Source organism: Amblyomma mixtum, chromosome 8 (assembly GCF_055824585.1).
Source record: "Amblyomma mixtum isolate Tamu chromosome 8, ASM5582458v1, whole genome shotgun sequence".
NCBI lineage: Eukaryota > Metazoa > Arthropoda > Arachnida > Ixodida > Ixodidae > Amblyomma > Amblyomma mixtum.
Genome location: NC_143019.1, coordinates 1,397,146 through 1,411,928, shown reverse-complemented (window position 1 = coordinate 1,411,928; position 14,783 = coordinate 1,397,146). Strand labels below are relative to the sequence as shown.

At 48.7% G+C, this 14,783-nt stretch overlaps 1 protein-coding gene across 1 annotated transcript; it reads right to left on the bottom strand.

Moving 5' to 3' along the window:
- Nucleotides 1-3,930: 3,930 nt before the first annotated feature.
- LOC149331127 (uncharacterized) lies at nucleotides 3,931-14,783 on the bottom strand. Its single transcript, XM_089555397.1, has 5 exons — nucleotides 14,447-14,783; nucleotides 12,309-12,596; nucleotides 6,004-6,240; nucleotides 4,954-5,211; nucleotides 3,931-4,272 (listed from the first exon to the last, which is right to left on the bottom strand). The coding sequence occupies exons 1-5, from the start codon at nucleotides 14,726-14,728 to the stop codon at nucleotides 4,138-4,140; spliced, it is 1,200 nt and encodes a 399-aa protein (XP_089411523.1). The 5' UTR covers nucleotides 14,729-14,783; the 3' UTR covers nucleotides 3,931-4,137.

The following is a 14,783-nucleotide window of genomic DNA, read 5'->3' as shown; positions in this document are numbered from 1 at the left end:
GTCAATGAAGTTGCTGATAGCCTGGAAAAGGCGTCCCTCAATGGCCCCGTGCTACCTATCCTCCCTGCTACAGCGTACATCACAGCAGCGAGGTTTCGGTGAAGTATTTTGCTAAGCATGACATCTGGTTCAATTTAAATATCTGATAGTAAAGTTTCACAGGTTCTTTATCTTCCTCGCACCAGGGGTGCCCCGCCTGCTACTAGCTCCGTGTCAGAGGACACAATCTTAGTCATAGAGCCTGCAGGGACTCCACCGCTATCCTGTTTATTATCGGACACCTGGGTCTCGATTGGCCCTAGATCATGAGAATTGGGCTGCTCCTGTTCTTTGCTAGCCGCCCGCGGTGGCGGAAAAGCTGTGATATTTCCGCGTCTTTCAGGAATCATGTTCTCACTTCCTGAACCTTTTGCGGCCTTTCCTAACAAAGATGAGTTCCCGCATACCGGCTGATTGCTTTCAGCGTCCTCACTATTGTTTCCCTGACCTGTGCATGACAAGCATAATCCTTTGTCTTCCAGCACAGGCGGCCTCTCTGCTCGGGACTCGGAGCAGTTCTCCCTGGCTAGTTGACTAGCTCTCCGAGACTCTTTGAGCTTAGCCAGCTCGAGCTCTAGCTGCTGGCGCCTTGCTTCTAACGCCTGCAAGTCCGGAGGTTTTTCCTCGCATAGCGGCGCCTTTCCTCCATTCACTTTTGCAAGCTCAGCCTGATAATAAGCTAAGCGCGCCTTCGCCAATTCCACTCGATACTGCACATCAAGTGAGGGTCGGCTTGGATAACTCTCCATACCGCCTTCCGTACCCCTCTGCTGTCCTACCGGCTCGAACACAGGGACGTGAACAATGCGACCAAGGAAACTCACGGTTTCGATGCGTCGATCCGCATTGCCAGCTCCTTGGCGTCGGAGTTCACCTCCACTTTCACCGCACGCTGCGATGAGCTGTCGGACGCCGCTGGTCCTGTGCCCGCTGCTGTCGCCTTGTTTCGCGACGCCAGTGACTGTCGAGTTATCGACGCGCTGCTTTTCTGGACCGCATGCAGTCCCGCGTCGCTGGACTACTGCCGTGGTCCTTGCATCCTTGCCGCCGTCTATCCGCAGGTCCGTTCTCGAACGCTGACCTGTTACCTTGTCGTCGCCTTTCTCCCTGCCTTCAAGTCTTCCTCCTGCGCCGTCTTCCGATGGCCGCAGGATCCTGTCGACTGCGCCATTAAAGTTTCACAGGTTCTTTATCTTCCTCGCACCAGGGGTGCCCCGCCAGAGACGGTCTGTTCCAACTGGAAGACTGAAGCTTGATCTCTGCACCAGGGGTGCCTCGTCAGAGACGGTCTCGTGATGAGTTGAGATGCAGGGGTAAGGCGAATACTTGTAGTTTATGTACAGATATTTACAATCATATGCAAGTTTAGGCACTATAGACAAAATTAAACGGCAAAACGAATAAACAACAAAAAGGGTGGAACTGGCTAATACTAGGGGAGGCCCCTACTCGGCGTAGCCGAAGATGCGTAGCATCTCACCTTAGCCCAGAACCTTGCTTGCGGCTCCGGGGCCCAGTTTTAAAGCCCTAAAGGCCCGGCCCACATTCCGTAGCTCCCAATCATGTTGCGGTCTTAACATCATTGGTTCATCCAGGGCATGGCCAGCCCTCCAGCTTCCGTAGGGCAAAACGCCCTTTCTATTGCACAATAAAAGTGAAAAACAGACAAATATACTTTCGCGCCAGCACGTGCGCGAAACGGTACCGCGGGGCGGGGGACACCCGTAGTTCCCGGCGCGTTCGCGAGCGGCCGCGTTCCAAGGAAGGAGACGCTTCGCTTTGAGCGCTCCCAGCCGCGTTCCGATGGCCCCGCGTACACTAACGATCCCTTACACTGATTATTTGCTGCATCTCAGGTATTCGTGGAGCACGAAACGATGTCATTCACGACAGCATGAGGTCTCTCTAACTAGGCTGCGCTGCCGGATCCCACCCTTAAATTTTTGTTTGCACAGGTTTGGTTTGGCGCTTTCTCCCGTCTGCGCAATCTGTGGTGAACAAGAATCAATAGACCATTCCTTGTTTTATCGCCGCTTCATGATGATGAGACGACGGTTTTTAGAGAAACCACTGCAGCAGCTTGGCCTTAATTTGAGCAGCCCGATCATATTGTCGTTTGGCGCCACCATACTTGGATACAGCCACAGGTCTGTTTTTACCGCCATTAATTTTTTTTTGCGGGACTCTAATCGGATACCTTGAAAAGATTTCTTTATTATTATTATGCTTTTATTATTAATACTACTATTTTTTATCCATCGGCTACAAATCTCACAGTGTCCATCTCCTGCGTGCGTTATGCATTTCCCGTTCAATTTCGATGTTTTTGCTTTCTATTTGCTTTTCTCTTCCCCAGCAATCGTTTATTTTTTGTCCATGAAAACATTCATCACAAAAACTCTTTGTGCACCCCACTTCTTGGCCGATCCCCTGTGTGGGCATGCGCCATTGTACGAGGTTAAGAACAAATACTACTGCTCCTTTCCTTTAGAAGGACAGTGTTAATTGGAGAGACATTAGAGAGGCCTTTGCCCTGCAGTCGGCCTCGTCAAGCTGATTATGATGATGATGATGACTAGTGCTCCGAGGTCCTCTAGGTCCTTTGAGGTATGAGGTGGTCAGCGAAGGTGGGGAGGATTGTATGACGTCCAGGTATGCGTAGAGGCAAACCTCAAGGTTTACCTGCTATTCGGGGCAGTTAGGCAGCCTGAAGTGGTTCGGAGCCTATGCAGGTAAGACTGAATGAGTACGTGTGAGTTGTAATCTGTGGATAGTGGATCTGGCAGCGTTGGAAGGGAGAGGGTGGAGGATAGCCCTGGCGGGCTTAGTTTTGGGGCTGTCAACACCCGCCGTTCCGACCACTGCTCCATCACGATTGAGTCGCACAATGTCATTGCTGATCTCCAAAATTGAGGCTTCAAGTGAGCCAAGCAATTCAGCCGCCGCATTTAAAGCTTTACGAGCGTTAGTAGTGATGCGTATATGGCAGGCGCTATTAATATTTTTGTCATGTTTGGCATTGGGAACTGGGCGGCGTAGACGTAACATAGAAGGAACGTTTATTCCTGCTACCTGGCAGGCTGCAAGCAGGCTACATACTGAGCACGATGACTAATGATGAGGCTAACACGATGAGCCCAATGAGGCTAACACGGGCTATCAGATGAGAGATAGCCGAATGGTGCAAATGAATATATTGCATGAAAATTTTATTCTTGAACTCTGCACGGAACGCGATCTAAAACAGCATTTTCTTTCTCTTGACTAACTTTCGCTCTAGCTTTATTTTTGTTCTGTTCTGAGAAGTGTGTAACAGAGTAATTTTTTTGTTAACCACTTGTTTTGTTTCTATGTGCTATTGTATAATTGTGCCTCAACACCGTATAATCGTATGTTGCACCTGTATTCACTGTACTACCTTACTTTGTAAGCCGCTGTGTGCCGCCAAATTTTAAGGGCGGGTGCCTGTGGCGTAGTCAAGCTGTTCGAGGACAGCTTTTACGATGGGCACCGTGCCATCATGTTCTGCACTGTGGCGAAATAAGCATCAATATAATTGTTATCAAAATGATTCATTCGAAAAGACAACAGCGCTTCGCAATTTACACAGATTTGCGAGCTTATAGAGCAACGCGGAAGAAACCGAAGCGAAGGCGTGATTTATGTCCACATTCAAAAATCGAAGGTGATGTCTTCCGACTCTGTCGCGAAAGACCACGTGTAATGCTCGCCGACTACTTGCGTAAGAAAAAACTTTGCAAGCTCCCACAACCAAGTAGCTAAATGCACTTACCTACTCATCACTCATGGCCACACACCTTCTACTGACGTCAAGAAAAGACAAACCGAAGGCGCTTGCAAGGACGCAAGGACAAAATTTAGAAGCTGATTTTATGAAAATGCAGAGCTGTGTTCGATGTGACCGCCCGTACAGTGATTTTTCGGCTTGACACGAGTCGTTCCTCAAATCTTTGAGCAAGCCGACTTCGCAGTACTTGCTGTGGATGGTTATGGAAGTCCAATGGGAATCTGTAGGACGTTGTCAGGATGCAGAACTGAGGATCAAAAAGGTTCGATTTCGGTGCTTTTTGCACCGTCCTAAGTTTTGTTTATGCCCGCAGCTGCTGACGGAGCATTACTCGCCACTGTCAGGTCTGGTCGGTTGAGAGGCTTCTGCAGGCCATTAAACATGGGATTCCACACTCTGACCAGCCACCACAATAATCGGAACACCTGCGAGGAGATTGAGATGCTAGTTGTAATGACATGTGCACATCACCGTCTCCTGATGCATGCAGCCGCACTGACAAAGGTAGATTTATACTGTAGCATCACTGTGCCCGGTGTTTCAGCTAATCCCTCAAAATATATTCAAGTAAAATTATTTCCGGCGGACCTCAGAAGAGGGTGCATTCTGTCAACTAGTTAGATGCGCAACAAAACATTAGCAGTGGACTTTTATATGCATTTAATGTGAGGCGCCTGGCTGCAATTAAAAACTGGTTGCAATTAAAAAAGAGAAGGTAGACTCATGCAGGACTTTAGTTCGCGCCTGTTATAGCGGTACTAAGAGTCATCGTGTTTCAAACAACCAACAAAAACATACGTGGCTATGTGACCACACTCTCAACTCTACACAGACTCCCATTATCAGGTATATACCCACGAGTAATGCCTCCTGTGCGAGGACGTCCGTGGTACATCATGTTAAAAGCAACAGACTGGCCCCAGTTTTCTGCACTGTGTGAATCCTCTAAGTTATACAAACTGATATAATCGGACACATACCCATAGGCACTAACTACCCTGCAAGAATTGCTACAGCTCATCGCGTTCAAAGAAACCGACAATTCGAGTTCTGTGTTCGTGACCCTGCATGCAGCTTTATACAGACTCCTAAAATCTGACACGTACCAGTGGGTAATGGGTCCTCCGCAAGCAATGCAGCGACGCTGCGTGGAACGCTTTGGTCCGAGAGGCCGCTCCTCGCCGTTGCTTTTTCGCATATCGTTTGTAAAGGGCCACCAGCGCGGTGACGTCATCCAACAGCATCTTGGAGAGGGCGACAACCTCTATCAGTACCACGCATAGTGCGCACACCCAAACGCAGGTCAAGGGGATGCTGTCTCGCACGATGCTCTGCATGTGCTGTCCGTAGATTTCGTGATGCACCTGCAGCAAACACAGTGCGCAGATCACTATTCACAACACTCAAAGCCGCTCAGGAGGACCTAAATCGCCTGCTTGCCTAAATCGCCTAAATCGCCTAAATCGCCTGGATGCCGGTGTTTGCGTGTATGTGAGAGCAAGTACGAGGGTTTGAGAACACAGTGTGACTGCATGTCCATTACGTGCGCTTCAGCCAGTACGATTACGAAGGCTTAGGACTCAAAATCAGTGTCCCTGAACGTGCATAAAAAAACATCATTACATAAAAATAAAGCTACAAAATCAAGGAATAGTGACCGCGTCATATTTCCTATAAGTGAACCACTCGAAGCGTCCCACAAACTATTCTCAGTCTGTGTGTATCTCTGTGTACGCCATGCGTCAGGCGCTATGTGCGAGCAATCCCAATCTCCTGAATGTCTGCGGTGGTACCCACTCACGTGCAGCTGATGTGGACTTATCTAGAAATCTGAACAGCTGCTGGCACTTCTCAAATTTTATTTGTATTTTTTGTGGGCTAGGTCAAAACAGGGACGCGTCAATGCGACGCTCCAACAAATAAGGAGGTTCAAAATTCCCGCAGTTTCGTTCGATTCCGTATGGGGCCTTAGCGAATCACGGGCTCCCATCCAAAATCTATGTTCATAGTGCAACCGCAGCCTCGCCCACAAATTCTACTGCCTAGGTAGCCCTCGCGAACAGAACACGGTCGCACGGTCCTTTTACCTATAGGGTATGGGACAATGGGCAAAATCCTACCCCGAAGAGGACAATGGACTAGCATGGCCCGCATACCTTGATGGGCTCGCCGTTCTCTGACGTGGGCAACATTTCATGCAAGCAGGCACCAGCCCGGAACACAGCCTGACTCGAGTGGCCCAACGGCCTCTGCCACCACGGTGAAACTGCGCAGGTCTTGGAGTCGTACAGGTCCAGCAGAGTGCGGGGCAGGCAGCCGAGGGGGCCGAGGCACTTCCTGTATCTTTCCTGGGCGTCCAAAGCCGCCGCCATGACAAATTGCCTCCATGTCGCCTGTGGAGAAAAACCAGTCCAGCGCTGTGTTTTTCATCACAGACAAAGAGGCTCCACTACTGTCAGCGGGAAAGAGCATGGTCAACTTGTGCGTATGCCAAGCCTCCACGCTTCGTTTCATGGCGATAGCTGTATGTGGGTACGCTTGGCGAAATGAAGGCTTCGTCGTCGTAGTTGTCGGCGTTGTCTGCACATGCCGCATCCATCCACTTCATCACTGCTTACTTCACCCGATTACTCCACCACTTTCAGCAAAAGGAATCGCTAGAGTTTAATCTAGAGGCATGCGAGTGTTAACAACTAAACAGAACAGGCAACCCACTCCCTGCCCACATTTATTAAACACAGTGACTGGTATCGAAGCTTCGCAGCAAACAATTTATGCTTCAAATTGCCTCCATCACAAGGATAAACGGCCGGTGAAGTTGTCCTCCTTCCACACCACTCAAACACTGCAACAACCGTCTTGCGTATCTGCCTAATAAATCACCAGATATATTAGCTTGCAGAACGTACTCAATATATCGGAAATATAACCGCTGAGCTCACAAAAATACGCAAGAAAAGATAGGACAACATCACTTCATTTCTCAGATTACATGCAGTCAACTCACAATGCGTGGCAGCTCGCCCGTTTTAAACTTCACAACATTAGTTTGTTAAGTTCATTAGCTCTCAGTTCACTCGCAGCTATCGTGACTTCTGGAGCCGGCTAACTTAAGAATTACAGCTAATTGAAAGTTTCCTTTGAAGTGAACTTTCTAGGCACTCGACGAGAATGACGCATGTCCCCGTTCCCGGCTGAGGAGGATGCAAAGGGGATCGTTTGTGCCGGCCAGGCAAACTGTGTCCTTCCCACCCCTGAAGCATAAACCACCACACCGTCTCTCGAAGGCGGGACGAATACATTTAGTCAAACCTGGTCGCCCTTTTTGGGTGAGGGATACGCCGCCTGAGTGAATGTGCTCCCTATGTATTTTGTTGGCTGTCCCTCATCCCAGAGCTTGTCTCTCACAAATCGCTAATTGTTTCGACAACTACCACCTACCACCCAGAGACAATGCTCCCCAGATCGGCTATGGCCGAGAATGATATTAAAAGTGAGTGACACTGTAGCGGCATGGCCCACGTCCAGCTAAGAAATGTGGGTAGTAATGACGGGGTAACTGAAGTGAAAAATTAAGACAAGTTGGTAATGTTCATTATACTGGCACCGACTGCAGTTACTACTCTAGGTTAACCTAGTGATCAGATTGATCTTTATGAGATTACAAATTAAGACATTCCGTGTGGACCTCCTTTCATGTGTCTCCTTGTGTCCTATGTACACCACTCAACTTCTTTAGTGCCCGTTGGAGCTGCTGCTCTGCTGTAGTGTGCTCCGAACGGTTTGAACTAATAAATGGAGCCCATTGCGGCAAGCCGCGTAAAACCACCCCAGCCCGTAAGATGCGAAACTAATTCAGCAGAAAACTGTTCACAGTATGAACTTCCTTTGTCTATGGCGGTAGTTCGGGTGCAGTCGCATCACATGCCCTGCTCGTGCCCATTTGCTCTCCATCTTGTTCCCTGATACGTTTTGCTGGCTTCCTGTTTCCTACGACACATCGATACTTTTCCTGATCAAAGCCCATTGCACTGTCTTCCTGACTTCTGCACAAAAGGTGAGTACTAGAAAATATATATATATATGTATAGCAGATACGTACACATTCATGTAAATCTTCAGATGGCTAAAATGCGCTAATTTGTTCCCACACAAATTTCTTATGACACAACAATTAAAGGAGTTCTGAGTCACGAGGGGCACATATGAAGACCCATCAGAGAATCCATAACAATGATATAGTACAGTGAGATGTTTTGTGCGCAATCTTGGAAGATTTTTAAACAGAGACGACCGGACAAGCGCTTATTGTTTAGAGATCAATAACCGACCAGCCTACACCAGATTGTTCATCAACTACATTTTCCCTGAATTTGGCTCCTTCCGTTCGCAACAAGCCGCGCAAGGCATGGGTATCTTATGGGTAAACCTTACCGCCGTCACCACCTGCAACTCAAGGATCCTATCACATTCCCTCCGACAGACGATTGTGTCCGGAGACACCAAGACCGCCTTCCGGTTGTAGAACAGGGGCCATGCCCGGTGTATCACGGAGATAGCGAGGTCGGAGTGTTGGTGACAAAATCAGTTGCTAGAGGACAATAATTAATTAACACGGCGAACTGGGCTAGCTCTTGGAAAGAAATTCGTACTCAAATAAACCAGAGCAAGAAGTATGGACTTAGAGTGTTGAGGGCAAACATGGCGCCGTGTTTGTTCTCTTCCTTTAAGTCCGTGTTTTTCGTGCTGCTTTATTTGAGCGTGCAACACTGGCTGAGGGCTCACGTAATTTTCTGGAATGACCAGTGACAAGCAGAGCTCCGCTTCCGGAAAAAGAAATCGCTTGCTGTTGTTGTTTTCGTTGTTGTTTTCGTTCTCAACAAGATTACGGCGTGCGTACCTGCTGCGGAGAATATTGGCACTTGTGCAGTCCACTCTGTCGTTCTTCGTTGTCCTTGATTTTCGTCCGTCCTCTGGTTTGAGGGCAACCGACTAGCCCGACCGAAGGCACTAATTGAAACAGTGCTTGCAAAAAACTGTACAAAAATTGGAGCGGATACAAGCTACGCCTTAAGGGTATGACGCAATAGCATAATGGGTTAATCCCCATACGTGAAGAAGGTCTACTTTGCATTCCTAGATCCCTGGGAGGTGCTCGCAGGCATGGGCCTTTTGCGACCCAGGTTGCTCTTCCTGAGCAACCGAGTAATTTTAGCCTTACGTAAATTGAACCCTACCGTTTCCCAAGTAATGGTTAATTATGACGGACTCTCTATCTATTTGCTCTACATTATCATCACCCTCTGAGTCTCGGGTATTGCGCCTCTTTAAGCAGCTGATCCCGCTCCAACTTCAGTGCGGTTGCTTTGGGTACCGGAGCATATGGGCATTCAATTAAACGAGGTTGCCGATTCCTTAGCAAGTGCCTCTCTCTGCGGCCCAATAATCGCTGTCCTGCCAACCTCCGCATATACAGCTGCTGTGAGGTTTCGCAGTTGCACATTATTTCAGGAATTTTCAGCCTCGGCACTTACTTCATCTCCCGAATACTAGCATCTTCTGCATCCTTGGAGTAGCAAAGACTGGCGCCCGCGCAGACTGGAGGTCTCTTTCAACGCGTTTGCGATGCCGAGTACCTCTGCTAAATTTCTACCTCCACAGATCTGGTCTGGCGGTTTCTCCACTGTGCCCATTTTGTGCCGAGCCTGAGACAGTAGATCACTACCTGCTGTTCTGCGGCCGCTTCTCTTCTTTGTGGAGGCGCCTATTAGAAATTCCGTTACACCACCTGGGTCTGCCTGTGTCCACTGCGGTTGTTCTTTCCATTGGCGCTTCATAGCTTGGATGAAGCAACAGGAGTGTGCGCTGTGCTGTTCAAAATTTTCTCCTAGAAACGCAGCGACTCCCACGCTAATTTATTATTATTATTATTATTATTATTATTATTATTATTATTATTATTATTATTATTATTATTATTATTATTATTATTATTTTATTATATTATTTTTTCTGACTCAAAAATTTATTCCATTATTTTTTTCGCTCTCTTTCAGTCAGTGCAAAATTGAACCATTGCATGCATTGCATTCGAATTTGCACAAAAAGCCATCGCCCCGTCTTAACCCTCATCAAAATGGCATACGCACTCGGAAAACTCCCACACCTAGAACACTCTTTGTACGCGGACGATATCACCCTTTGGACCACCAAGGGGCCGAGTATCGCCACGATACAAGATACGCTACAACAAGCGGCAGATGTAGTAGTAGAGGAGGCACAAGCCGCGGGACTCGCGTGTTCCCCCCAAAAATCTGAAGTCCTCATCCTGCACCCAAAGCGTCAAAGGAAGAATAAAGCGCCTGAGATCAAAATCTACGCGGAAGGGACAGCCATCCCAAAAGTGGAAACACTAAGTATCTTAGGAATGCTGATACAGTCAAACCAAAAAAACGACACGTTAATTAAGAAACTGAGAAACACTGTCAACCAAATCTCCTTCCTCATCAGATGCATCGCGAATTGGCGAGGAGGAGTTAAAGAAGCCGAAACCAGGAAACTAATACAAGCCTTCGTTCTTAGCAGAGTTAACTACACTGCACCATACGTCACCTTCACAGTGAGAGAAAGAGACGACCTGGATTCTCTAATTAGACAGTCCTACAAAATTGCGCTCAGCCTCCATCGTCATACTCCAAATGAAAAACTACTATATTTAGGAATTCATAACACCTTAGCGGAAATGATAGAAGCACACCTCACCGCACAATATGAAAGACTATCAGGACTAAAGAAAGCAGGAATACAATATGAAGGAATCCGTACACACACCTTGCCAATTCCAAGGCACGTGCACGAACACTTAACATTTCCTTCTCTGCCCAAAAACATGCATCCACACTACGATACGGACAGAAGAAAGGCTAGGGCACAAAAACTTCACGAAAGATTTTCAATTCAGAAAGACACGGCGCACGTGGACGTGGCAGAACATGCGGACAGAGACGCCTTTTCTCTGGCAGTTGTCGATCATCGAGGTTCTCCCCTTGCGTCGGCGACAATCGATAAAACAAAATTTCCGGAGGAGGCCGAAGAAGCTGCCCTAGCTTTAGCCATTACCTCCACCACTGCCAAATACATCATAAGTGACTCCAAAACAGCAATTCGAAATTTTGCAAAAGGAAGGGCTCACTCAGCAGCCATCAAAATCTTACAAAAAAATCTCCAATACCCGCTAGATAACATTGATCTGAGTCCCCGCCCATTCGGACCATCCTGGAAACGAGGCGGCGCACCAATTTGCCCGGGGATTCGTGGTTAACCGGGAGGTGCGCTACCCCGAGCTCAGGTCGGCCAAGGAGCGAGTGACAACCTACAAAGAAATAATACCCACTTCAAGCAAGAAAGACAGATCATCCCAGAACCACATAAGTCTCTGAGTAAAACACAACAAGTCAGTTGGCGGCAGCTCCAAACAGGCACTTTCTTTAATTCGTACATGTACTCCATATGGTTCCCGGAGCAGTACAGCCCCGTCTGTTCTCTCTGTGGGCACCAAAAGGCACACACACCGCACATCCTATACTCATGTACTCAAGACAAGCCATCGCACAGTCTGCAGCTCTCTACCCAATCTCAGTGGGAGGCCGCGCTGCTCAGCTCGGACCCGGAGGTTCAACTTCGAGTCACAGAGCGAGCCGAAGAGGTCGCCGAACGACATCGTCGGTCGGCCACCTGGCGTCCGGCCTAGAAGAGGAGCCCACCGCGGGGAGGGGAACATCACCCCAATCCGCGCCTAAGACCTCTACTTTAATAAAGTTTACCTCCTCCTCCCGTCTTCGATCTCCCAGCTAACAGGTCACCTGTCGTTGCATCGTCCAATCTGTCAGCCTATACCGTATTTCTACTCCCTTTCCTCTATAAATGCTCCTCTTTCCAACAGTTCACCGCGCGTGTGTCTTGGCCACTCCCCCGCAGTGGGTATGTGCCATTCCACTTGAGGCCAACCAACCAATTTAATTGGCACCCGTCAAGGTGGGCAGTTTGCTCACTATCAGGTGGGCAGGCTGTGGCCTCAAGGTCACGTGATCTAGATGGCCCACCTGCCTCCTAGGCTGCTCTCTGGGCATCGTCTTCCAGAGTTATGCTCGTGATTTTTCGCTCACAAAGCCCAAAAACGGATTCTCTGTGTAACGGCCCCTTCGCTATCGTGTTAACTTTCATCTGTCTGTATAATAACTCATCGATCAAATACGTAATATTTGGGTTTGCAATGCGTACGGTTTTTTCCACTACTGGTAGTTTTCCCTGAGAACTAGCGCCGCTAAGTACGCCTGGATGACTTTGACGGGCTATTGCATTCTGCAGCAGATAAGATTCGGCGGATAAGTGAATCCGAGCGCGAATCTTTTATCTGTTCAATTACGCCTACTAATTAGTTGTGCGAAAGCTCCACCCTCACCTTGATGCCCAACGTCAGTATGGTAGCAGCGTACTTGGCCGGGATGAACAGCGACAGCCTGAACAACAGCTTGGTGTGGAGAAATACGCCGAAGGGCGTACCAAGGTTACTCTGGCGCATCCAGACCGTAGCCGTGTACATGATGATGTCTGTGCCGGCATGAAAAAGGCACATCAGTATGAGGAAGGCCGGAAGCCACATCTTCTCGGAGAGCGTAGGGAGTGGCGGGAAGGAGAGCGGCGTCTCAGGAATCAGGAACGAGTGTACAATGGCGATGACAGGCAGGTACTGCGCATGCCGCAAAAAAAAAAAAGCACATGGTTTGGCATGGCTAATTGCGGCATATCGTACAAGTAGCACTAGTTACGGTGGCCACTTAAGGTCCTTACGTTCTTCGTAGCACGAAGCACTCGTAGATCTAAAGGCCTTTACATTAAAAACATTTTGCCTAAAGGCCTCCATCTAACTAAAGGCTTTCACACGGAGGTAATTTACCGTGAAGGCCTTCAACCTAAAGGCCTTTACCTTGAAATCTTTTACCTGAAGGTATTTATCCTGAAGCCATTTACCTTGGAGGCCTTTACCCAGGTGTACTGCTGCAAAGCACACTTCAGGGTCGTGCCGTCTTCGCCAAAAGTAACCGAGTAGACGTGACGGCAGAGGGAGCGGCTGCTCGGTTACTTTTGGCAAAGACTGTACACACGTATGCCCGAAATCTGCAAATGCTGCAATGAGTACCACCGCACTAAAATCGTGGCATGCAGACGCGAGGCACTGGCCTTCTTTGGTCTGGCGTTCGCACGGGATGCACGCACGTGACAGTAAGTACAGTGGACACAGGGAGCGAAAAAACTAGAGCGGTGACCCGTGGGGTCATAGAAAGCACAAGCATAACAGTGTCATAGTAAAATTAATCTTGGCTGAGTATTTTTAACGCTTTCAGACTTTCCCAAGCAAATTAGGCCCGCAAGGACTACTTCGAGTGTAAAATAAATTCGCCGTTGCATCTGCGTCATTGCAGAAATGATTTAGTGAAACTAAATCTCCCCGATCACGAGAGCGATGCGGGGTTTCTCTCTGAAGGTAACATAACTTTCGAACATTGTGGCGCTACATTCGTGGTCTAGCCACCACAAAGCGAAAACAACCAGGGGTATATTTTCTCACATTTAACTTCGTTTTCATAACGCTTGTCGTGACGTCAGTTATGAAGAAACCGACAGGCGGTAGACAAGCAAGTGGCCAAATCAGAGGCCGGGCGGACTGGATGCTACGCTAGAACGAAACACCCTCAGCTACAAAGAAAGCACGTTAGGCTTGTCAAACGCGTCGTCGTTCTTTGTAGTCGCCTGTACGCCACTGTAGCACGGGCTGGAGCACATTTATGCAAGTAAGTCGCACTGTGGACGTCCATCTCCCCCCCCCCCCAACCTTCATGACGTCATCCCCCGAGACCGCGCCATTAGGAGGAGCGATCAATGGGAGTTGCCTATTTCAGAGCACAACGAAACAAATCACAACAAGATGTGGCCCCAGCACCGAGTGAGCTGTGGATCAGAACTACAGAACACCGTCCGCCTTTCTACGTCCACTTATACGCGAACGCCTTTCCAATTGATATCTAGGTATCCCTGTATTAGGCGCACTGCTGGCAAGCCGTGCCAACAAAAAGTGTTATGATATCTGTGCACTACATTTTGTGCAGTACCTTGCAACGTCATCCTTGTCTTGGAATTTAGATTCCATAGGGCTACGCTAACAAACCGTCGATTACGTTTTCTCCGCATTGTGCGCCCATGCCCTGTCTGCTGCTTCCTCTACTTGATTTCTGATAAGGTATAATTATTTACTCGTTTTCATTCCGTAGCCCACTGCGCTCTCTACCTTCAGCCAAAAATAAGAAAATACGCACACAAATCACAAGTGAACAAATCTTTCTCAAAACAAAGGAGCCAGCCTCTGGGGGGGAGCACTTACTCTTCTGTTAAAAATCACGATCCTATGTGTTGAATTTGACAGTGATGCTCGCTTTCCATGCGCATCTTCCGTGGAGCGGCGGAAAGCGCAGAATGGTTTGAATTAGGAAAAAAAAAAGCGTAATGTAATGCTCTCTTAGCATACGCAGTGCATGAGCTCACCCCGAAGGTGAAGGCGTACATAACCCTGTGCACTGTGGCGGCCCAGGGCAGCAGCCGGAAGGGAATGAATTCCATGTGGTACATGTATCCACTGATATCGTCGGCGCTGTTCATCGGGTCATCCAGAGCCCCACCGCCACGGTGTCTCTGCTCGTCCCGTAGCGTAGCCCGTGGCTCCTCGGGGCAGTCGCCTCCGCCCTTCGGCAGCAGTTCCCAGTCTTCCGTTCCATCCATCCGGTGCGCGGCGGCATTCGTCGGCACTCCCTGCCGCGAAGCTGCCATGAGTGGCACGCCGAAGTTGGTGTCCCTGGAGTCGAGCTGGAACGGGTGCGCGGCA